A 23,965-nucleotide genomic window follows, 5' to 3' on the forward strand; every position below is an offset into this window, starting at 1 on the left:
CAGAAATACAGTGTAGACATTGTTAATGTTGTACTTGACTATTGTAGCTGGAAACGGCAGATTTTTTAATGGAATTTTTTTATGGAATATCTACATAGGCGTACAAAGGCCCATTATCAGCAACCATCACTCCTGTGTTCCAATGGCACATTGTATTACCTAATCCATGTTTATAATTTAAAAGGCTAATTGCTCATTAGAAAACCCGTTTGCAATTATGTTAGCACAGCTGAAAACTGTTGTGCTCATTAAAGAAGCAATACAACTGGCCTTCTTTAAACTTGTTGAGTACCTGGAGCATCAGCATTTGTGGGTTCGATTACAGGCTCAAAATGGCCAGAAACAAAGAGCTTTATTCTGAAACTCGTCAATCTATTCTTGTTCTGAGAAATGACGGCTATTCCATACGAGAAATTGCCAAGAAACTGAAGATCTCGTACAATGCTGTGTACTACTCCCTTCACAGAACGATGCAAACTGGCTCTAACCGGAATAGAAAGAGGAGTGGGAGGCCCGGGTGCACAACTGAGGATAAGTACATATGGGTGTCTAGTTTGAGAAACAAACGCCTCACAAGTCCTCAACTGGCAGCTTCATTAAATAGTACCTGCAAAACACCATTCTCAACGTCAACAGCGAAGAGGCAACCCCCGGATGCTAGCCTTCTAAGCTGAGTTACAAAGGAAAAGCCATATCTCAGACTGGCCAATAAAAAGAAAAGATTAAGATGGGCAAAGGAACACAGACACTGGACAGAGGAAGATTGGAAAAAAGTGTTATGGACAGATTAATCTCAGTTTGAGGTGTTCGGATCACAAAGAAGAACATTCGTGAGATGCAGAAAAAAATGAAAAGATGCTGGAGGAGTGCTTGATGCCATCTGTCAAGTATGGTGGAGGCAATGTGATGGTCTGGGGTGCTTTGGTGGTGGTAAAGTGGGAGATTTGTACAGGGTTACAGGGATCTTAAAGAAGGAAGGCTATCAATCCATTTTGCAACTCCAAGCCATACCCTGTGGACGGCGCTTAATTGGAGCCAATTTCCTCCTACAACAGGACAATGACCCAAAGCACTGCTCCAAACTATGCAAGAACTATTTAGGAAGCAGTCAGCTGGTATTCAGTCTATAATGGAGTGACCAGCACAGTCACCCGATCTCAACCCTTTTGAGCCATTATGGGAGCAGCTTGACCGTAAGAAGAGCCCATCAAGCCAATCCAACTTGTGGGAGGTTCTTCAGGAAGCCTGGGGTGAAATCTCTTCAGACTAGAATGCCAAAGGTCTGCAAGGCTGTAATTGCTGAAAATGGAGGATTCTTTGACGAAAGCAAAGTTTGAAGGACACAATTATTATTTCAATTAAAAATCATTGTTTATAACCCTGTCAACATCTTGACTATATTTCCTATTCATTTTGCAACTCATTTCATGTATGTTGTCATGGAAAACAAGGACATTTCTAAGTGACCCCAAACCTTTGAAACGCAGTGTACATGCATTGCTGCTCTCTTTGTATTTTTCTCCCTGTATGTCTCCTCCAATTCCATCCATCCTCTGTTTGAGAGACAGATAACAATGTGTAAAGAAAGAGGTGCGAGAGAAGCCATTTTTATTTCACCTTTATTTAACCAGGTAGGCTAGTTGAGAACAAGTTATCATTGAAAACTGAGACCTGGCCAAGATAAAGCAAAGCATTTAGACACATACAACAACCCAGAGCTACACATGGAATAAACAAACATACAATCAATAATACAGTCGAAAAATAATCTATATACAGTGTGTGCAAATGAGGTAAGATAAGGGAGGTTGGCAATAAATAGGCCATTGTGGCGAAGTAAATACAATATAGCAATTAAACACTGGAGTGATAGATGTGCAGAAGATGAATGTGCAAGTAAAGATACTGGGGTGCAAAGGGGCAAGATAAATAAATAAATACAGTATGGGGATGAGGTAGTTGGATGGGCTATTTACAGATGGGCAATGTACAGGTGCAGTGATCTGTAAGCTGCACTGGCAGCTGGTGCTTAAAGTTTGTGAGGGAGATATGAGGCTTCAAGGCTTCAGTGATTTTTGCAGTTCGTTTCAGTCAAGGCAGCAGAAAACTGGAAGGAAAGGCGGCCAAAGGAAGAATTTGCTTTGGTGGTGACCAGTGAAATATACCTGCTGGAGCACTTGCTACGGGTAAGAGCTACTATGTTGACCAGTAAGCTGAGATAAGGCGGGGCTTTACCTAGCAAAGACTTGTAGATGATCTGGAGCCAGTGGTTTGGCGACGAGTATGAAGCGAGGGCCAGCCAACGAGAGCGTACAGGTTGCAGTGGTGGGTAGTATATGGCGCTTTGGTGAAAAAATGGATGGCACTGTGATATACTGCATCCAATTTGTTGAGTAGAGTGTTGGAGGCTATTTTGTAAATGACATTGCCAAAGTCGAGGATCGGTAGGATGGTCAGTTTTACGAGGGTATGTTTGGCAGCATGAGTGAAGGATGCTTTGTTGCAAAATAGGAAGCCAATTCTAGATTTAATTTTGGATTGGAGATGCTTAACCTCTCTAGGGTATGTGGGACACTAGCGTCCCATCTGGCCAACATCCAGTGAGATTGCAGAGCGCCCAATTCAAATACAGAAATGCTCATTATAAAAATTCTGAAAACAAGACATGTTTTACATAGGTTTAAAGATTAACTTCTTGTTAATCCAACCACGGTGTCAGATTTATAAAATGCTTTTCGCCGAAAGCATACCTAGCCCAGAACATACATAGCCCAGAACATAGCCCAGTTGACAAATTATTACAAACAGTAACCAGCCAAGCAAAAGCGTTACAAAACTCAGAAATATAGATAAAATGAATCCCTTACCTTTGATGATCTTCATATGGTGGCACTCAGAAGACATTCATTTACTCAATAAATGTTCCTTTTGTTCGATAAAGTCTCTTTATATCCAAAAACCTCCGTTTTGTTCGCGCGTTTTCTTCAGTAATCTACAGGCTCAAACGCAGTCAAAACAGGCAGACAAAAAAAATCCAAATTGTATCCGTAAAGTTCATAGAAACATGTCAAACGATGTTTATATTCAATCATCAGGTTGTTTTCAGCCTAAATGATCTATAATATTTCAACCGGACAATAACATCGTCAATATAAAAGGTAAACAAGTCTAACCAGTTGGCTGTAAACTCATAGTTTATTTGTAGTTGTAGTTGTCCACATATTCTAAGTCAGAACCGTCCAGAGTAGTGATGCTGGATGGGCTGGCAGGTGCGGGCAGTGAACGGTTGAAAATACTTTTCAACCGTTCACTGCCCGCACCTGCCAGCCCATCCAGCATCACTACTCTGGACGGTTCTGACTTAGAATATGTGGACAACTACAACTACAAATAAACTATGAGTTTACAGCCAACTGGTTGCATTTCGTTTTACTTGCATTTATGAGCAGTTGGAGGCCACGGAAGGAGAGTTGTATGGCATTGAAGCTCGTCTGGAGGTTAGTTAACACAGTGTCCAAAGAAGGGCCAGAAGTATACAGAATGGTGTCGTCTGTGTAGAGGTGGATCAGAGAATCACCAGCAGCAAGAGCGACATCATTGATGTATACAGAGAAGAGAGTCAGCCCGAGAATTGAACCCTGTGGCACCCTCATAGAGACTGCCAGAGGTCCAGACAACAGGCCCTCCGATTTGACACACTGAACTCTATCAGAGAAGTAGTTGGTGAACCAGGCGAGGCAGTCATTTGAGAAACCAAGGCTAATAAGTCTGCCGATGAGGATGTGGTGATTGACAGAGTCGAAAGCCTTGGCCAGGTCGATGAATACGGCTGCACAGTAATGTCTCTTATCGATGGCGGTTATGATGTCGTCTAGGACCTTGAGCGTGGCTGAGGTGCACCCATGACCAGCTCTGAAACCAGATTGCATAGCGGAGAAGGTACGGTGGGATTCAAAATGGTCGGTAATCTGTTTGTTAACTTGGCTATCGAAGACCTTAGAAACGCAGGGTAGGATAGACATAGGTCTGTAGCAGTTTGGGTCTAGAGTGTCTCCCCCTTTGAATCGGGGGATGACCACGGCAGCTTTCCAATCTTTGGGAATCTCAGACGATACGAAAGAGAGGTTGAACAGGCTAGTAATAGGGGTTGCCAAAATTTTGGCAGATAATTTTAGAAAGAGAGGGTCCGGATTGTCTAGCCCGGGTGATTTGTAGGGGTCCAGATTTTGCAGCTCTTTCAGAACATCAGCTATCTGGATTTGGATGAAGGAGAAATGGGGGAGGCTTGGGTGAGTTGCTGTGGGGGGTGCAGGGCTGTTGACCGAGGTAGGGGTGGCCAGATGGAAAGCATGGCCAGCCGTAGAAAAATGCTTATTGAAATTCTCAATCATAATGGATTTATCGGTGGTGACATTGTTTCCTAGCCTCAGTGCAGTGGGCAGCTGGGAGGAGATGTTCTTATTCTCCATGGACTTCACAGTGTCTCAGAACTTTTTTGAGTTTGTGCTACAGGATGCAACTTTCTGTTTGAAAAAGCTGGCCTTTGCTTTCCTAACTGCCTGTGTATATCGGTTCCTAACTTCCCTGAAGAGTTGCGTGTCACAGTACGTAATGAGGAAGGGAAGAGAAAGAGGGAGAGGGAACAGGTAGAGTATGAGAGCAATAGATGAACTTGTAATAGAGGGAGAGGGATGTCCATTTCCACACACACTGCATAGATTTGTTTTCCCTCTGTTATTGTAAGGCTTGATCTAGAATTATGATGTTGATAGCATTTAATATGGTTCTTCTCTGAGCCCTCTTCCTCTAGTTGTAAATGAGAACTTGTTCTCTACTGACCTACCTGGTTAAATAAAGGTGAAACATATATATGATTAGAACATACATTATCCGTGTCTCAATTGTCTCGAGGCTTAAAAATCATTTTTGAACCGGTCCCCTCCCCTTCATATGCACCGATTTGAGGTGACATCAATACGGGATCATAGCTTTCACCTGGGTTCACCTGGTCAGTATGTCATGGAAAGAGCAGGTGTTCTTAATGTTTTGTACATTCAGTGTTGGTTCTCTCTCTTTTAGAAGTAGTCAGATTAGAAGTCATTCTAATTCTATGCTCTAAGTTATTTAGAAAGCAGCCAGTATTCCAGAATTATAAATGCCTATCAAAGCTGTGCCAAAATCAATTCACCAGGATGTACTCTCATTTTTTTTTAACCTTTATTTAACTAGGCAAGTCAGTTCAGAACAAATTCTTATTTTCAATTACGGCCTGGGAACAGTGGGTTATCTGCCTTGTTCAGGGGCAGAACGACAGATTTGTACCTTGTCAGCTCGGGGATTCGATCTTGCAACCTTTCGGTTACTAGTCCAACACTCTAACTGTTAGGCTACGCTGCCGCCTCATTGGCAAATCCATATTCTTACTACTATTTAACATAACCCCTTCTATTCATGTACCTGTTGTAAATTCACACTAGCGGGTCGGTCTGTCTTGGAAAGGTAAAACTGGCTGTGTCTCAAATGGCACCCTATTTTCCATACGTAGTGCACTACTTTTGACCAGGGCCCATAGGGTATAGTGCACTATATAAGGAATAGCGTGCCATTTGGGATGGACCCACTGTTGCTGTGATTCCATTCGGGTGTTGCTGGTGTGGTGGTATCCAGCTTCAAGCACCGCTGTCATGACAACACTGTTACTGAGGGGACGTGTGTGTGTGTGTGTGTGTGTATGTGTGTCTATAATTACAGTTGGGCTATTGATACTTCAGGAGAGTGGTGCCATCTGTATGAGAGAGGGGTTTTCATGGTAATGGGCCTGGTAGCAGAATGATTGGTGTGCTGCTCATGTAGAATGTAGAAAATGCGGTGATGGAGGTGGAGAGGTAGAGAGAGAGAGAGAGAGAGAGAGAGAGAGAGAGAGAGAGAGAGAGAGAGAGAGAGAGAGAGAAAAAAAAATACTGTTATAGTCGATAGTTTTGACTGTCATATTTCTCATGTGCACTTTTGGTGTGTGTGTGTGTGTGTGTGTGTGTGTGTGTGTGTGTGTGTGTGTGTGTGTGTGTGTGTGTGTGTGTGTGTGTGTGTGTGTGTGCGCGTGTGTGTAAGGGAAATTCCTCTCTCGGGGCTGGGAGTCCTTCCTGTCGTAGAGCTGTGTTTGTACAGCCTGGCTCAGCCGGGATATCCTTCCCTGCCCATGTCTGAGAGAGAGGTGGGGAGTGACTGGAGGGGTAGGGTCATGGTGCCCATCCTAAATGGAGTGAGAGGAATAAAATACACAATAGAGAGAGAGAGAGAAAGGCAGAGAGACTAAACATCAGGGATAAATGGAGAGAGAGGAGCACACCTGGCTCCATGAGCTTTGAGGAATAGGAATGTGGAGGGGTAGGATTGTGGGCATTAATGGGGATCTGTCTAGGCATAATTAACTTAGGCCTTATTTTATGTATGGTAGACTGAAAGGGAAGGGAAGGAGAAACAATCAGACAGTTTCCAGCGATTTCTGGCTGTTTCATTTCCTTGGATGTTATTGCGTCTTGTTTTGGGAACTCCCTCTCGTTCTCTCTCCATGCTAACACAGCCTGTTAAGAAGAGTGGTCAACGAGGGCATAGCATGAGAGACCTGGAACTGTGGAGCTGTGGTATGTCCAAATGGAAAAAGGCCCCATCCATCCCTCCAGCCCACAGCAACATCAACCCCCAGACTTGTTGCGGATGGAGAGGTTACGAGGGGTAACATTTGTCAAATGTTTCCAGAACACTGGTTTAAGAGAAGATGAAACAAATGACAGTTCTGCAAGAGATGATAGACATTCCATGGATGTTTTCTGGGGGAAATAGTGAGGTTATGAAAGTCCAGTTGAGTGTCCTCTTGAACGAATCATCTTACATTTGAAAGTGTTTTAAATGTTCTTTTTTTCCAGCCTCTCAACTCACTGCCATTCTTTGAGCTCTCTCCTCAGCTTTAGACGACACACGCACACACACATGCTCACACACACAGTGAACAATGAAATGACACACACAAAACACACTGTGGTAGTCTGCGCACACACACCGGACAACACTGCGCTCCCACACACACTCCCACAACGACATTGCACCCTGACAAACATACAAACACACACACACACACCACGCTCTCAGACATAAACAACACACATGTCACTCCCCCGGCTCTGTCATCCCTCCTGCTGTTATTGTCCCAAATAGCGCAAATATCACAATGTTGTTGTTTTGGTGACTAAAGGTAGAAATATCCCTACATTATTGTCATTGTCGCTGATGTCATCAGTGACCCTGTGTCTCATTACTGTTGTTTACACATGCAGGCACGCACACGCACACACTGTGTACTCGGTCATACCTGTTTCGTTCCCCCTTAGCGACCTTAGCGACGTATCTGTGTGTTTCTAACCTGACTTGTAAGAGAGCGAGTGGAACCAGTCTGCTGTGGTGGAGCTGCAGGGTCGAGTGACAAGGAGAGAGGGAAACATGGTGTGTCAAAGAACGTTTGTTTGTATGTTTCTGTCAGTGTGTAAGAGAGCGAGTGGATATATGTGGAGTGTGTGTATTTGGCACGGCTGATTAATTATGGACGATTTAGAGTTTTCGTAACAAACGGTAGTCGGCCTTTTTGGACACCGATTAAGGCCTATTACATAGCAATCCACGAGGAGACTGCGTGGGAGGCTGACCACCTGTTTGTTACCCGAGTGCAGCATCAAAAGGACCTTGTGGCTGCAAGGAGCCATGGCAAGTTGCTAGCTAGCATTAAACTTATCTTAATAAAAAAGAATCAATCTTCACATAATCACTAGTTAACTACACATGGTTGATGATATTACTAGGTTAACTAGCTTGTCCTGTGTTGCATGTAATCAATGCGGTGCCTGTTAATTTTTAATCGAATCGCAGCCTACTTTTCGCCAAACGGGTGATGATTTAACAAAAGTGCATTCGCCAAAAAAGCACAATCGTTGCAGAAATGTACCTAACCATAAACATTAATGCCTTTCTTAAAATCAATACACAGAAGTATATATTTTGAAACCTGCATATTTTCAAATAAATGCATGTTAGCAGGCAATATTGACTAGGGAAATTGTGTCACTTCTCTTGCGTTCAGTGCAAGCAGAGTAAGGTTTGCAACAGTTTGGGCCGCCTGGCTCGTTGCGAACTGTGTTTCTTCCTAACAAAAACCGCAATTAATTTGCCAGAATTGTACATAATTATGACATAACATTGAAAGTTGTGCAATGTAACAGCAATATTTAGACTTAGGGTTGCCACCCGTTCGACAAAATACGAAATTGTTCCGTCTTTCACTTTCAACGTTTGGTTTTCAAAATGATAGTTTCTGGATTTGACCATATTAATGACCAAAGGCTCGTATTTCTGTGTGTTTATTATATTATAATTAAGTCTATGATTTGATATTTGATAGAGCAGTCTGACTGAGCGGTGGTAGGCAGCAGCAGGCTCGTAAGCATTCATTCAAACAGAACTTTACTGCGTTTGCGAGAAACTCTTAGCAATGCTTGAGCACAGCTCTGTTTATGACTTCAAGCCTATCAACTCTTGAGATTAGGCTGGCAATACTAAAGTGCCTATAAGAACATCCAATAGTCAAAGGTATATGAAATACAAATGGTATATAGAGAAATAGTCGACGCGTCATAATTCCTATAATAACTACAACCTAAAACTTCTTAACTGGGAATATTGAAGAACTGGGAATATTGAACCACCAGCTTTCATATGTTCTCATGTTCTGAGCAAGGAACTTAAACGTTAGCTTTTTCACATGGCACATATTGCACTTTTACTTTCTTTTCCGACACTGTGTTTTTGCATTATTTAAACCAAATTGAACATGTTTTATTATTTATTTGAGACTAAATAGATTGTATTTATGTATTAAGTTAAGTTAAAATAAAAGGGTTCATTGTTCATTCAGTATTATTGTAATTGTCATTATTTCAAATATATTTAAAAATCGGCCGACTAATCGGTATCGGCTTTTTCTGGTCCTCCGATAATCGGTATCGTTATCGGCGTTGAAAAATCATAATCGGTCGACCTCTAATTTGCAGTATATATTTCACATCAGAATATTGTGGTTTAAAACAATAATAATAATGATTTGGTTGGTGCTTATATTTATCCTATTGTTGTGTGTATACTTTGGCATACATGCTTCTGTGCGTCTGATTTGCATATCTGTGTTTATTGCATTACTGATAGACGACATTTTGAAGTGTGTTGGACTGTGTATCTGTTTTGTAGTATGGCATTATTGGAAAATGATGCGATACGGTTTTTGATAATGACCTTTATAGCACAGTTCATACAAAAATGTAGTCCCAAGACCTTCAAAATTAAACAATTGGGCAATTCCATGGTAACGGAATTGCGCTGACACTCAGATTCTTCACTTAAAATATATGCCAAACTAAAAACATTTCATTTCAATGTTTACCAAACCCTACAACTCTATGCGCAATGACTATTTTCAACAATTTACACAGATTTTGTTGACAAAAACACTTTTACTGGAAGAACTGTGCAGATGCAAAGTTTGGCAGCAGGATTTTGGTCAAATCTCCCTCCGTTTTTTTCTATTTTCTGTTAAATATCTGCTCTGAATTAAGATTCAACAATGTCTGCAGAAAGAGTGGGGTGTCAGCTAAGACATGACACATTGACTTTGAAAAAAATCACTTTGGTTATTGAACTACAGGAAGTGAAGTGGATTTACACATGGTAATGGAATTGTGGTATCAGAATTTCATCATGGGTCCCTGATCTGTACTACATAGAAATGCATTATTATGGATATGAATGTCGTTCTCTTCATGGCGATGTATTCTAAATAGGTACACAAAGATATAAATATGCAATATTCTCCTTTGCATATTTGGGTATTATTCTACACACTGGGTATTATTTTTAATGAGCTCCGCCCCCAAACAAGACCAAATGTGGTTGGTCCGGACAGGACCAACTCTGAACAAATCATAGACATCTACACTACTAGTCAAATGTTTTAGAACACCTACTCATTCAATGGTTTATCTTGATTTTTACTATTTTCTACATTGTAGAATAATAGTGAAGACATCAAAACTATGAAATATCAAATATGGAGTCATGTAGTAACCAAAAAAGTGCTAAACAACTCAAAATACATTTTTATATTTGAGATTCTTCAAATAGCCACCCTTTGCCTTGATGACAGCTTTGCACACTCTTGGCATTCTCCATGAAGCAGGTTGAGAGAATGCCAAGAGTGTGCAAAGCTGTCGTCAATGCAAAGGGTGGCAATTTGAAGAATCTCAAATATTAAATATATTTTGATTTGTTTAACACTTTTTTGGTTACTATATAATTCTATATGTGTTATTTCATGGTTTTGATGTCTTCACTATTATTCTACAATGTTGAAAATATTAAAAATAAAGAAAAACTATTGAATAAGTAGGTGTTTTAAAACTTTTGACCGGTAGTGTATTTTTCACAAGTAGAGCACAGTAGAGCTCAGTAGAGTAGAGTAGAGTAGAGTTCAGTACAGTAGAGTACAGTACGGTAGAGCTCAGTAGAGTGCAGTTCAGTACAGTAGAGTTCAGTACGGTAGAGTTCAGTACAGTACAGTGGAGTTCAGTAGAGTAGAGTACAGTTCAGTACGGTAGAGTAGAGTACTGTATGGTAGAGTACAGTACAGTAGAGTTCAGTGGAGTACAGTACAGCAGAGTACAGTACTGTAGAGTAGAGTACTGTAGAGTACAGTACTGTAGAGTAGAGTACAGTACTGTAGAGTAGAGTACAGTACTGTAGAGTAGAGTACGGTAGAGTAGAGTACAGTTCAGTACAGTAGAGTTCAGTAGAGTACAGTACATTAGAGTACAGCACAGTAGAGTTCAGTAGAGTAGAGTTAAGTGGAGTACAGTAGAGTTCAGTGGAGTACAGTACAGTAGAGTTCAGTGGAGTACAGTACGGCAGAGTACAGTACATTAGAGTTCAGTACAGCAGAGTTCAGTGGAGTACAGTGGAGTACAGTGCGGTAGAGTACGGTATGGTAGAGTAGAGTAGGGTGTGGTAGAGTAGAGTACACTACGGTAGAGTACAGTAGAGTATAGAAGAGTAGAGTAGAGTTCAGTAGAGTTCAGTACAGTAGAGTTCAGTAGAAAATATCTTAAAGATATTTGTGTTTTGGTAAGGCAATGTTTCTTAAACTTACAGAAAGCAGAGAAATGTCTCCAAAACAAAATATAAGTGTTGATATTAGTTGGCATGGGTCTTCAACATTATTGTGTTTTTATGTATTTCTAATTCCGTTTAATACTTTTTATGTTAGATGTTGTCTTCGAACCCTTTTCCATCTGTTTGCCCAGAAATCAAAGCCTTTGCTTATTCCAAATTGTTTGGATTGGAAAATGATTTCTTAATTTCTCCAAAATATAGACTCTTAGTTTTAATTTGACACCGAATGCTCCTATGAACTTCACATGTTGGTGCTCATTGATCCTTTTACATGAAAATGTCCAGTAGCAATAAAATAACAATTCATGTCATAGCAGGGCTAAAATATTGCACAACAAAGAAATGAGTGTACAGATGTCATGATGAGTAACCATGGTTACTCTGGTCCCCTGGGTGTGATCCCAGCCTTAGCAACAGGTTTGGTCACAGGTACACCCTTCCTGAGTGTGTGTGTCACCTGGCTGTGTATGTGTGTGTGTGTGACCTGGGCTTTGCATGCATGTGTGTGTTTGTGGGTCACATGGGCCTCCCTTAGGTCGTAGCCTGCTGCTGGCATGGGAGCAGGTACAGGGTGGGGAAGAATGGGGGAGGGGTGGTGGAGGGGTGGAGCAGCGGTTGGAGAACAGAGGGAGAGAGAGAGATAAGGAGAGAAATTGGATGGGGAAGGTGTCCTTAGCTAGTAGCCAGGGAACAGGCCAACACTGAGGTAATGGTGTGTGTGTGTGTGTGTGTTGGACGCTGCATCATTTCCTACCCAGAAGTTCTCTGACAGGATGTCCAAACCAATGATGACTTTTGCCCATAATCACCCCTCCCTAGTCCCCTCTCACATAGAAATAGAATAGGTAGAACGGTCGATGTTCTTCAATCCTAATTTGTCGGCAGTCTGTGTTTTTTCTGTGTGTGTGTGTGTGTGTGTGTGTGTGTGTGAATGGGGGTGGATTGTAAACACCACAGGTAAAATAGGCGGACTGAGGAAAACTCCGATAGAGAGAGGGATGTCTCACTCTTCTCTAATCCGGCGTGTGTGTGCGCGCCTCTCGGCACTGCTCTTCACATCCACACCTCCCCCCTCGCCTCCCCACCTCTTCTTTACCGCTCCTCTATGCTGTCATCCATTGTTCTAGCACTTTTCTTCTCCGCACCTTCTTTATCTAACATCTCCCCTCGACCTTCAACTCCTCACTTTCCACTTTCCTCTATTCCTCTACCCTGCCAGAGTTCCATCCTCCCGTTCTCTCCCTCCTATATCCTGTTCTCCTGAATGCCTGGCCGGTCTAAGACCCACCGACCTATTTATTCAATGCCCCACCCTCACCTCGGGTCACACGCGCGTGCGCACTCTCCGCGTCTACACTCTAAGTGCACCTTCCCCTCCCTTCGTCCTTCGCTCCACACTCCTGAATGTCCCCCCCCCCCCGACCTCTAATTAACTACCCTCTACACATTTTTATACCAGCTCCCTCTCCCCTCCACACTCCTGAATGTCCCCCCCCCCCGACCTCTAATTAACTACCCTCTACACATTTTTATACCTGCTCCCTCTCCCCTCCATCCTGCCGTCATTCTTCCACATGTCATGTACTCTCCGCTTGCGCACTACCTTTTAACTTATATTCCGCCCTCTTTTCTTCCATCTAAACTCACCTTTCGTCGTCCGCCTCTCCATCCCTCCCTCCCTCGCTCCACTCATCCCCTCGGCGGTGGGCTCTTAGAGCAGAGGCGTGACTGCACATCCATCCAGCCCTTTAGGAGGACACCCGGCCCACAATGCACGGCGGGGTGATTTGCATGGCAGCCACTGGTGTGTTTTGGAGGGGGGACATGGGTCTGAATTATTCATTGCTGATCTGCACCAAATTACAGAAAGGGTGAAAAAAAAATGTAAGAATCTTTGTAAATCCTAAATCGTAAGATATCTGCTGTTTGTACAGTCTTCTGTACAGGCCCTTTTTTAGCCAGATGTAGTAGTCTATACAGTTCTCTCTCTCTCTCTCTCTCTCTCTCTCTCTCTCTCTCTCTCTCTCTCTCTCTCTCTCTCTCTCTCTCTCTCTCTCTCTCTCTCTCTCTCTCTCTCTGTGTCTCTGTGTCTCTATGTCTGTGTGTTTCTCTCTGTGTTGCTGCTGTTTGTAAGGTGCTGAATTCCTAAGGGTTCACCCCACTCTGTCGTATCATGCAAGCATACTGTACCTGGGCCCGTATCCACAAACGTCTCAGAGTAGGAGTGCTGATCTAGGATCTGTTTATATAATCTTAATCATAATGATCTAAAAGGCAAAACTGATCCTAGATCAGCACTCCTACTCTGAGACACTTTGTGGATATGGGACCAGTCCTATTAAATCTATGATCTGGGAAAGAGTAAAACACGCTAGCCTCCTCCCGGCCCTTAAGGTGCCTGGCAGAGTTGGAAGAGTGTTCCGTAGATGTGGGTAGCACGGCTTCCTAGAGGTAGCCTAGCTTGGCAAATCACATCAGTGCTGCTTTATAGGGCTGGCACAATTACCGTGTAACCGTGTAAACGATGGTTATGGATGAAGATTGTCATGAAAATAAAATAACCGTCATAACAGTATTGAAAAAAATTTAAAAAATAATAAATATATAAAAATAGACACTGCTCCAAAAAATAAAGGGAACACTTAAACAACACAATGTGACTCCAAGTCAATCACACTTCTGTGAAATCAAACTGTCCACTTAGGAAGCAACACTGATTGACAATAAATTTCACATGCTGTTGTGCAAATGGAATAGACAACAGGTGGAAATTATAGGCAATTAGCAAGACACCCCCAATAAAGGAGTGGTTCTGCAGGTGGTGACCACAGACCACTTCTCAGTTCCTATGCTTCCTGGCTGATATTTTGGTCACTTTTGAATGCTGGCGGTGATTTCACTCTAGTGGTAGCATGAGACGGAGTCTACAACCCACACAAGTGGCTCAGGTAGTGCAGCTCATCCAGGATGGCACATCAATGCGAGCTGTGGCAAGAAGGTTTGCTGTGTCTGTCAGCGTAGTGTCCAGAGCATGGAGGCGCTACCAGGAGACAGGCCAGTACATCAGGAGACGTGGAGGAGGCCGTAGGAGGGCAACAACCCAGCAGCAGGACCGCTACCTCCGCCTTTGTGCAAGGAGGAGCAGGAGGAGCACTGCCAGAGCCCTGCAAAATTACATGTGTCTGCTCAAACGGTCAGAAACAGACTCCATGAGGGTGGTATGAGGGCCCGACGTCCACAGGTGGGGGTTGTGCTTACAGCCCAACACCGTGCAGGACGTTTGGCATTTGCCAGAGAACACCAAGATTGTCAAATTCGCCACTGGCGCCCTGTGCTCTTCACAGATGAAAGCAGGTTCACACTGAGCACATGTGACGGACGTAACAGAGTCTGGAGACGCCATGGAGAACGTTCTGCTGCCTGCAACATCCTCCAGCATAACCGGTTTGGCGGTGGGTCAGTCATGGTGTGGGGTGGCATTTCTTTGGGGGGCCGCACAGCCCTCCATGTGCTCGCCAGAGGTAGCCTGACTGCCATTAGGTACCGAGATGAGATCCTCAGACCCCTTGTGAGACCATATGCTGGTGCGGTTGGTCCTGGGTTCCTCCTAATGCAAGACAATGCTAGACCTCATGTGGCTGGAGTGTGTCAGCAGCTCCTGTTATAGGAAGGCATTGATGCTATGGACTGGCCCGCCCGTTCCCCAGACCTGAATCCAATTGAGCACATCTGGGACATCATGTCTCGCTCCATCCACCAACGCCACGTTGCACCACAGACTGTCCAGGAGTTGGCGGATGCTTTAGTCCAGGTCTGGGAGGAGATCCCTCAGGAGACCATCCGCCACCTCATCAGGAGCATGCCCAGGCGTTGTAGGGAGGTCATAGGCACGTGGAGGCCACACACACTACTGAGCCTCATTTTGACTTATTTTAAGGACATTACATCAAAGTTGGATCAGCCTGTAGTGTGGTTTTCCACTTTAATTTTGAGTGTGACTCCAAATCCAGACCTCCATGGGTTGATACATTTGATTTCCATTGATAATTTTTGTGTGATTTTGTTGTCAGCACATTCAACTATGTAAAGAAAAAAGTATTTAATAAGAATATTTCATTCATTCAGATCTAGGATGTGTTATTTTAGTGTTCCCTTAATTTTTTTGAGCAGTGTATATATACATACATACACACACTGAGTGTACAAAAAAATTGCAACACTTTCCTAATATTGAGTTGCACCTAGTTTTGCCCTCAGAACAGCCTCAATTCATCGGGGCATGGACAACAAGGTGTCTGAAGCTTTCCACAGGGATGCTGGCCCATGTTGACTCCAATGCTTCCCACGGTTGTGCCAAGATGGCTGGATGTCCTTTGGCTGGTGGAACTTTCTTAGCACGTGGGAAACGGTTGAGCGTGGAAAACCCAGCAGCGCTGCAGTTCTTGACCCACTGAAACCGGTGCGCCTGGCAACTACTACCATACCCCGTTCAAAGGCACTTCAATATTTTGTCTTGCTCATTCCCCCTCTGAATGGCACCCACACACAATCCACGTCTCAATCGTCTCAAGGCCTAAAAATATGTATTGAACTTGTCTCCTCCCCTTCTGCTCTGATTTGAAGTTGATTTAACAATATGGATGCTACCAAGATTACGGATAATCCTGAATGAATCGTGAATAATGATGAGCGAGAAGGTTACAGAAGAGTTTGTTGTCGTACAAGAAGGGCCCGCACACCGTTGAAGCTCCCAATTATCCGCTTTATTGACAGCGTTTCCATCCCAAACGGATCTTCGTCCGGTCAAACACACCGAGTGCTCACATCCCAAAATATACACATTTCACCTCACATGACCATTGCGGGCATGACGCACGGTGGGTGCAAAAAACAATAATTTAATAGCAACAGACTCATCAATCTACACACAATACCCATAATGACAAAGCAAAACTGTTTTTTAGACATTTTTGCATATTTATTAGAATTTAAAGCTGTAATATCACAATTACATAAATATTCAGACCCTTTACTCAGTACTTTGTTGAAGCACCTTTTGCAGCGATTATTTTCAGTCTCCAGAGATGTTCGATCGGGTTCAAGTCTGGGCTCTGGCTGGGCAACTCAAGGATATTCAAAGGCTTGTCCCGAAGCCACTCTTGCGGTGTCTTGGCTGTGTACTTAGGGTCCTTGTCCTGTTGGAAGGTGAACCTTTGCCCCAGTCTGAGGTTCTGAGTGTTCTGGAGCAGGTTTTCATCAAGGATCTCTCTGTACTTTGCTCCGTTCATCTTTCCCTCGATCCTGTCTAGTCTCCAAGTCCCTGCCGCTGAAAAACATCCCCACAGCATGATGCTGCCACCACCATGCTTCACCGGTTCCAGGTTTCCTCCAGACATGACGCTTGGCTTTCAGGCCAGAGAATCTTGTTTCTCATAGCCTGAGTGTCCTTCAGGTGACTTTTGGCAAACACCAAGCAGGCTGTTGTGTACATTTTACTGAGGAGTGGCTTCCGTCTGGCCACTCTACCATAAAGGCCTGATTGATAGAGTGCTGCAGAGATGGTTGTCCTTCTGGATGGTTCTCCCATTTCCACTGAGGAGCTCTGTCAGAGTGACCCTCGGGTTCTTAGTCACCTCCCTGACCAAGGCCCTTCTCCCCCGATTGCTCAGTTTGGCCTGGTGGCAAGCTCAAGGGAGAGTCTTGTTTGTTCCAAACTTCTTACATTTAAGAATGATGGAGGCCACTGTGTTCTTGGGGACCTTCAATGCTGCAGACATTTTTTGGTACCCTTCCCAAGATCTGTGCCTCGACACAATCCTGTCTCAGAGCTCTACGGACAATTCCTTGGACCTCATGGCTTGGTTTTTGCTCAGACATGCACTGTCAACTGTGGGACCTTATATAGACAGGTGTGTGCCTTTCCAAATCATTTCCGATCAATTGAATTTACCACAGTTGGATTCCAATCAAGTTGTAGAAACATTTCAATGAAACCTGTTTTCGCTTTGTCATTATGGGGTATTGTGTGTAGATTGATGGGGGAAATGTTTATTTAATCCATTTTAGAATAAGGCTGTAACGCAAGATTATTATTTTTTAAGTCAAGGGGTCTGAATACATTCCGAATGAACTGTATAAGTATAAGAATTTGTCCCAAAGCTTTTGGTGCCCTAAAATGGGGGGGACTATGTACAAAAAGCGCTGTAATTTAAAAACAGTTCATCCGATATGGATGAAAATACCCTCAAATTAAAGTAGTCTGCACTTTAACCTCATAGTCACTGTTTGATTTAAAATACAAACTTTTTGAGTATAGAGCCAAAAGGTGAAAAAATGCTTCCCTTTCCCAATAATTATTGAGTACACTGTATTCAGTACAGTAGTACACGGAGTACAGTACCAGTCAAACATTTGGACACATCTACTTTTTCCAGGGTTTTTTCTTAATTTTGACTATTTCCTACATTGTAGAATAATAGTGAAGACCTCAAAACTATGAAATACCACGTGGAATCATGTAATAACCAAAAAAGTGTTATACTTTGGGATGTGAGCACTTCGTTTCGCGAGGTTGCGTCCGTTTCAGCGCTCACATGGACTCTTAACAATGTGAGGAATCTTTGTTGCTCCTTGCTGAAATGTAGAATGTTCATTCAAATGATGTTAACTAATGTGGCTCATGTCTTTTTTTGGAATGTCAGCTGAGTTGAATCAACAAATCACAGCACACATTGATGGGTACACTTCCTGCTTTTTACTTCCTGCTTTGCTCTGTTTAACCATTAAAAAAAAAAAAGAATGGTCAGTTCCGGTGTCCTTAAGGTTCTGGCTCTCCAGTGCAATAGCAGCTTTGTGTGGCCTACTTTGTTCATTGACTGTAATATAACCAGAAAAAATGGTCTGTCCATCTCTGCAATCGGTACACTCGCAATGGTAGCCAGTCCACCCATTATGCCATCATTGACTAGAATGAAAACGCCTGTTCTATTCATTCTATTTATCTGGAGTGGAGGATAGGAGAACATGTTTGTCAGGATTTATTTAATTGGATTATTATTTCATTTTAAAAAATGTAAAAAATGCTATTCGAACTGTTATTGCGGTGACCACGGTCATTTGGCTGGCCAATTACCATCATCCAAAATTCCGTGACCATCACAGCCCAACTGCCTTATGGATTTTATGGACGTTTCTGGAGTGAGTCAAAAAATGACATTGTTCTTCACACTGTGAGGTTGCAAGGTTGTGTTTGTTTCATTTCATCAGTAGGACTACTGTGAGCTGCTACGTGTTCTTGGCTAGCTCTTTTGGGTGTTTCACGCCAGATTGTGGCTCAGCACTTTGTGACAAATCCATTTGGATCTGAACTACGTACGTAGATTAAACTGAATTGATTGAACCTTGTTCTCTCTCTTTGTCCTCCACAGAAATCTTTCTCCTTGGTGTTAGAGGCTCTGGACCATGACAACAAAACATCCGAATCAGGTAAGGCTGGAGAGAGAATTTCGTGTGTGGTGTGTGTGTGTGTGTGTGTGTGTGTGTGTGTGTGTGTGTGTGTGTGTGTGTGTGTGTGTGTGTGTGTGTGTGTGTGTGTGTGTGTGTGTGTGTGTGTGTGCGTATGCGTGAGAGCGAATCAGTGAAAGAGACAGGCAGACTAAATTTACTTATTTCTTCGCACACAGCCAGACTCTCATACTTTCCCACACACGTTAAAAGCTAAGTAAGCAGTGATACAGACAGGGAGGGAGGGAGGGGGACATAGAGTGCATGTGGCCCCTCCCCCTTCCTGTTTGTGACCCAGGGCTATGGTTCCCCCCTGTCCTCACTGGGTCCCCTTGCTGTCTTGAAAAGGAGGCACAACCAGTATGTCTGTCTGTTTTGAATGTGTATCAGTGTGCACTTGCCGTGTAGAAAATGTGGTTGTGCGTACAGGGTGGGTGTATGTATGTCTCCACGGACCTTATGAGCCCCAAGCCTGTCTGTGTGTGTGTGCGTCTGCATGTGCTTCTAATTGTGCCTGTACGTGTGCTGGTGCGTGTGTGTGTGTGTTTCAGTGTAAGGGTCTCCCAGTCAGACCCTTTAATTTCACACTCCGCTTATTGTTTCTGCTCATAATCAGAGATAGGGAATGTGAGCAGCATTCTCTAAAAACAGACAGATATAGACCACACACACACACACACACACACACACACACACACACACACACACACACACACACACACACACACACACACACACACACACACACACACACACACACACACACACATAAACCAAAATCAACACTTCAATAATCATTACATACACACTAAGACACACAAACACAAAGATGCGACTATTCTTCCTCATTCCTCTCGTTCCCCAGCCTTTCCTGTTCATCCTCTCTCCCTTGTTCCTCTGCCCCCTCCTGCCCAGTAAAAGGCTGCAGACAGACTCAGCCAAAAGATGAGTGGAGAGATAATGAGAGACTGGGACCCAAACCCAAGACCTCCTCCTCTTCCTCCTTCTCCCTCTCTTTTTCCTCTTCCCTCCATCTCTCTTTCCCTCTGCCCTCCACAGCTCTAGCCGTAAGTCTTGTTTGCGCCATCCCTCGTTCTTCCTGAGCTCCTGAAATATTCTCTCTTTTTACCACATTGGGTTTAAAGCCTCTCTCCTGTCTCCCAGCTTAGCTAAATAAATAAAAAACAGACATCCTAGAGCAGTCAGGGCCAACTTACAGGCCCACAGCTCTAATCAGGATGGATTACAACACTGTAATGTATCTGTCGAACACAGAGCTGCAGAGTCCTTGGACAGAGACGGAGAACATAGTGACACAACGCTGTAAAACATTAATGACCTTCATCGACTCTCCGGAATGGAGCTAGTTGTGTTCCCCCGGTGATTTTCTCCCTCTTTTTTTTACATTTTCGTTGGATCACACGAAAGGCAATACAATCAATAAAAAACAATACTACCCCCCCCCCCCTTTTTTTGAACAACCAACCGCACCCCACTTTCTCTCTGTCCCTCTCTCTTTCTCTCACTTTACCTGTCTCTCTCTCACTTTCTATCTCTTTCTCTCTCTGTCTCTCTTTCTTCCTTTGTCTTTCTCCCCCCCCCCCCACACACACACACACACACACACACACACACACAGACACCGTCAAGGGCAAACACTTCGGATCCAATACAGAGCAGTGGGACACAATCACAAGGGATTAGAGACTAGACATGTTCCTTGTCTGTGTGGGTTCTCGCCCATTGAGACCTCTCTCTCCGCCTGTCCCTGTCTTAACTGTGCCCAACTCGCCACAGCGGAACAGTCATACTGTACACTCGCTCAAAACACTGCCTCTCTGACTCTGTCTCTCTGGTAGAGCACTTTACTGTGGGCGTTGAAATGAGCTGTTGGACTCATCGGAGGCGTCAAAGTAAGGAACGAACATATGCTGTTGTAGCTGCAAGTTCAAAATACACACGCACACACACACGTGTGCACATGTGCAGAATGGGGTGGGAGGGGGGGGGGGGGGGGGGGGGGTATAGCTGGGATAACAACACCCTTAGTGTCCGTTGTGTTCCCTCTCCCCTTCCAACCCCCCCAGCCAATATGTGCCCCTGTTTTCATTCTTTTGTTTCAAACACAGATGATCTCATCCCTCCATCAGGACTTTTGCTATGTGTGTTATTAGCTCTCCCTCGCTCGCTCTCACTCTCTCCCTCCCTGTCTCTCTCTCCCCTCCCTCCCTCCCTCCCTCCCTCCCTCCCTCCCTCCCTCCCTCCCTCCCTCCCTCTCTCCCTCCCTCCCTCCCTCCCTCCCTCCCTCCCTCCCTCCCTAATGCTCTCTCTCTCTCTCCCACTCACTTACAGGCCCCCTCTTTCTCTCTGTTTCTATCTCTTGCTCCATCTCCCCGTCTCTTAAATACACATTCACACAGTACACTGTTTCGCCACACACACACACACACACACACACACACACACACACACACACACACACACACACACACACACACACACACACACACACACACACACACACACACACACACACACACACACACACACAGTGCTTTGTGTGGGTTAATACCCTGTCGGGGGGGATTATAACTGAGGTGGAGATGACAGCCTCTCTGGGAAATCCCCCCGGGGTCAGCAGCTCTCTCACCATGTCACCACCCAAACGCTGTGCCCCTCCTACCCATCTGTGCCCCCTCTACCCTCTGTGCCCTCTGCTCCCTCACCCTATCTCTTGTCTGCCACCTCTGCCCTCACACTGTCCTCTCCTCCTTTACCAGTAGCTCTCACAACATGTCGCCGCCATACAGGGTGGAGCGAGACTCTGTCCCTTCTCGTTCTCTCTCTTTCAGGGCAGCTACACCGACCCTGTGCCCTTTAGCTGCTCTCTTTACCTACACGCCGTCTCTTCTCTACTGTCTTTCTCTCAGGACAAATCTAACTCTCTCTCTCTCTCTCTGTCTCTCTCTCTCCTCCAGGTCAGGCTGGTCTGATTGAGCGTGTCCTCCTGTCCTCCATGTTGAATCCCGGCGAGCAGTGGCAGACGTACCGTCACCACGGACGCGCGCTCAGCCTGGAGTACCGCCTGCGGTACCGCTGTGACCTCAACTACTACGGCCCCTTCTGCAACAAGTTCTGCCGGCCCCGGGACGACTTCTTCGGACACTTTGACTGTGACGTCAGTGGCATCAAGGTCTGCAAGGAGGGCTGGACCGGACCGGAGTGTCGAGAAGGTGAGCGAGGGCTACCTGGTGCTGGGCAAAGGTTTGTTTTGTGTCTGATATTGTGTTGGACTTCCGGTAGTGAAGAGGACCTTCAGCAGCTCCTAGAGGACAGTGGAAGTTGATAGAAAACGCTTCTTTATTGAGGAAACCAATGCGTTTCAGGCTTTGCCTGCATTAGGGACTTGGTGTTATAGACTACAGACATATTAGGGTCAGCACAAATGATTGGATGGAATCCAAGTGATGGCTCCTCCTTGCCTGTGACTCGTGGCTCTTTGTGTGTCAATTCCTATTCTTAGTATGTTATGCCAAGGTAATAACCAAGGTTATAACCATCAAGCCTGGAAAATCCCCTTAAAACCTCAAATGTCCTGACAGTTTTTTCAAAGTCCCTTTATGATTCCGGCTTGTGAGTCATCATTAAGGCCACCTCACACTCTGACCTCTGACCTGAAGCAACAGGGTTGCTGAGGTGAGCCTAAATCAAGGAAATGATGGCGGAAACCCTGGAGGATATGAGCCTGGAGTAATGACATCCTGTGGCCCTCCCTCCCGCTACCGCCCTCCTCTGGCTCATCTCACTTCCTCCTCAGCAGGGCGCTGATTTCGACCGGAGAGATACAGGAAGGGAGACATCCATTTGTTGAGAGCCGTCAGTGGAGTTTGTCCCCAGAAAGACGTAGAGGGTGGCGAGCACTGAACGTTACCATAAATGGAACTACCCCACCTGACGTCAGTGATGCTGTGTGCTGTTGCGGTTCTGTGTGCAGTGTTTCTTTGATGACAGTGTTGTTTTGTACTCTTGGTCGGCACGTAAGGACTGCAGCGTCTATATAGGTCCCCAGTGTCAGTGGACTGCCTCTGACGGTGACGTAATGTTGTGTGTGTGTGTGTTGTGTTACAGCGGTGTGCAGACAGGGGTGTCATCAGATCCATGGCTCCTGCTCTGTGCCTGGAGAATGCAAGTGAGTCTGCCGTCGAAAATAACATTTGTTCTCAAAGGCTTCCATGTATCTTACCATGTAGCCCCCCCCCCCCCCGCGCCTCTGTGTTTGCAGGTGTCACTACGGCTATGAGGGTGCTCTGTGTCACCGGTGTATGACGTTCCCAGGCTGCGTCTACGGGAGCTGCGTTGAACCCTGGCAGTGTGTGTGTGACGTCAACTGGGGAGGCCTGCTGTGTGACAAAGGTGATTTTTGTGTGTGTTTGTGTCCGTGCAGTACCGGCGTTGGAATAAAGAAGAGTAGGCCATCGATCAGAAGAAGGTCATGCTTTGAGAGTGCTTGTGCATCAGTCTGTTTTCGACCGCGTGTGAGTGAATGGGTGACATTACCGCAACATTGTACAAACATTTCCCCAATGTTGCCCTCCCGTGCCCCAGTGTGGGAACCTCCGGGAGCCACATGAGGGGCCAGCAGCTGAGCATTGTGTGGGGAAAGGCGATAGCCTTGGGTAAAGTGAATGTGAGCTGGGCTGGGTTGGGTCCTGCTTAGCTATTTGGGGTACTGAGCCTCTCCCTGTCCCTCCATTCAGGTCGTCTGTGAAGAGGCTCAGTCACAAAGAGAGCCGAACACTGCAGAGAGAGAGATCTTTAGAAAGTAGGGCTTAATTCTGCCTTCTTCCACGCACAGGGCCCACACCCGGGCCCCAGGCAGGCAGCCGCTCTCCTGTACCACACTGACATGGATTCACTCACTAACTCTTTTTCAACTGCCCTTCACTCTACCTATCCTCACTCTTTCTTGCTGCCCCCCCCATCTCCCTTTAGATCTGAACTACTGCGGTACCCACCGGCCCTGTACGAATGGGGGCACCTGTTCCAACACAGAGCCTAACGAGTACCAGTGTGAGTGCCAAGAGGGCTTCCGCGGGCGCAACTGTGATATCGGTGAGTTCATTGCTGCTGCAGTACTTCTGCAGAGAATCTTGAGAATAATATCAGCGTGAAGGAACTTCGAGCACGTGGGCACTTAGTG

At 44.9% G+C, this 23,965-nt stretch overlaps 1 protein-coding gene across 1 annotated transcript in view; it reads left to right on the plus strand.

Moving 5' to 3' along the window:
• The window catches only part of LOC139382955 (protein jagged-1b-like), a 53,309-nt gene that overhangs the window by 19,564 nt on the left and 9,780 nt on the right, over positions 1-23,965 (plus strand). Inside the window, exons 3-7 of the mRNA XM_071127230.1 lie at positions 18,690-18,747; positions 21,744-21,998; positions 22,894-22,954; positions 23,048-23,178; positions 23,758-23,877. Of these exons, the coding sequence (XP_070983331.1) occupies positions 18,690-18,747; positions 21,744-21,998; positions 22,894-22,954; positions 23,048-23,178; positions 23,758-23,877 (625 nt within the window). The remainder of the gene's footprint in view (positions 1-18,689; positions 18,748-21,743; positions 21,999-22,893; positions 22,955-23,047; positions 23,179-23,757; positions 23,878-23,965) is intronic.

Source organism: Oncorhynchus clarkii, chromosome 24, assembly GCF_045791955.1.
Source record: "Oncorhynchus clarkii lewisi isolate Uvic-CL-2024 chromosome 24, UVic_Ocla_1.0, whole genome shotgun sequence".
In the NCBI taxonomy this organism is placed as follows: domain Eukaryota; kingdom Metazoa; phylum Chordata; class Actinopteri; order Salmoniformes; family Salmonidae; genus Oncorhynchus; species Oncorhynchus clarkii.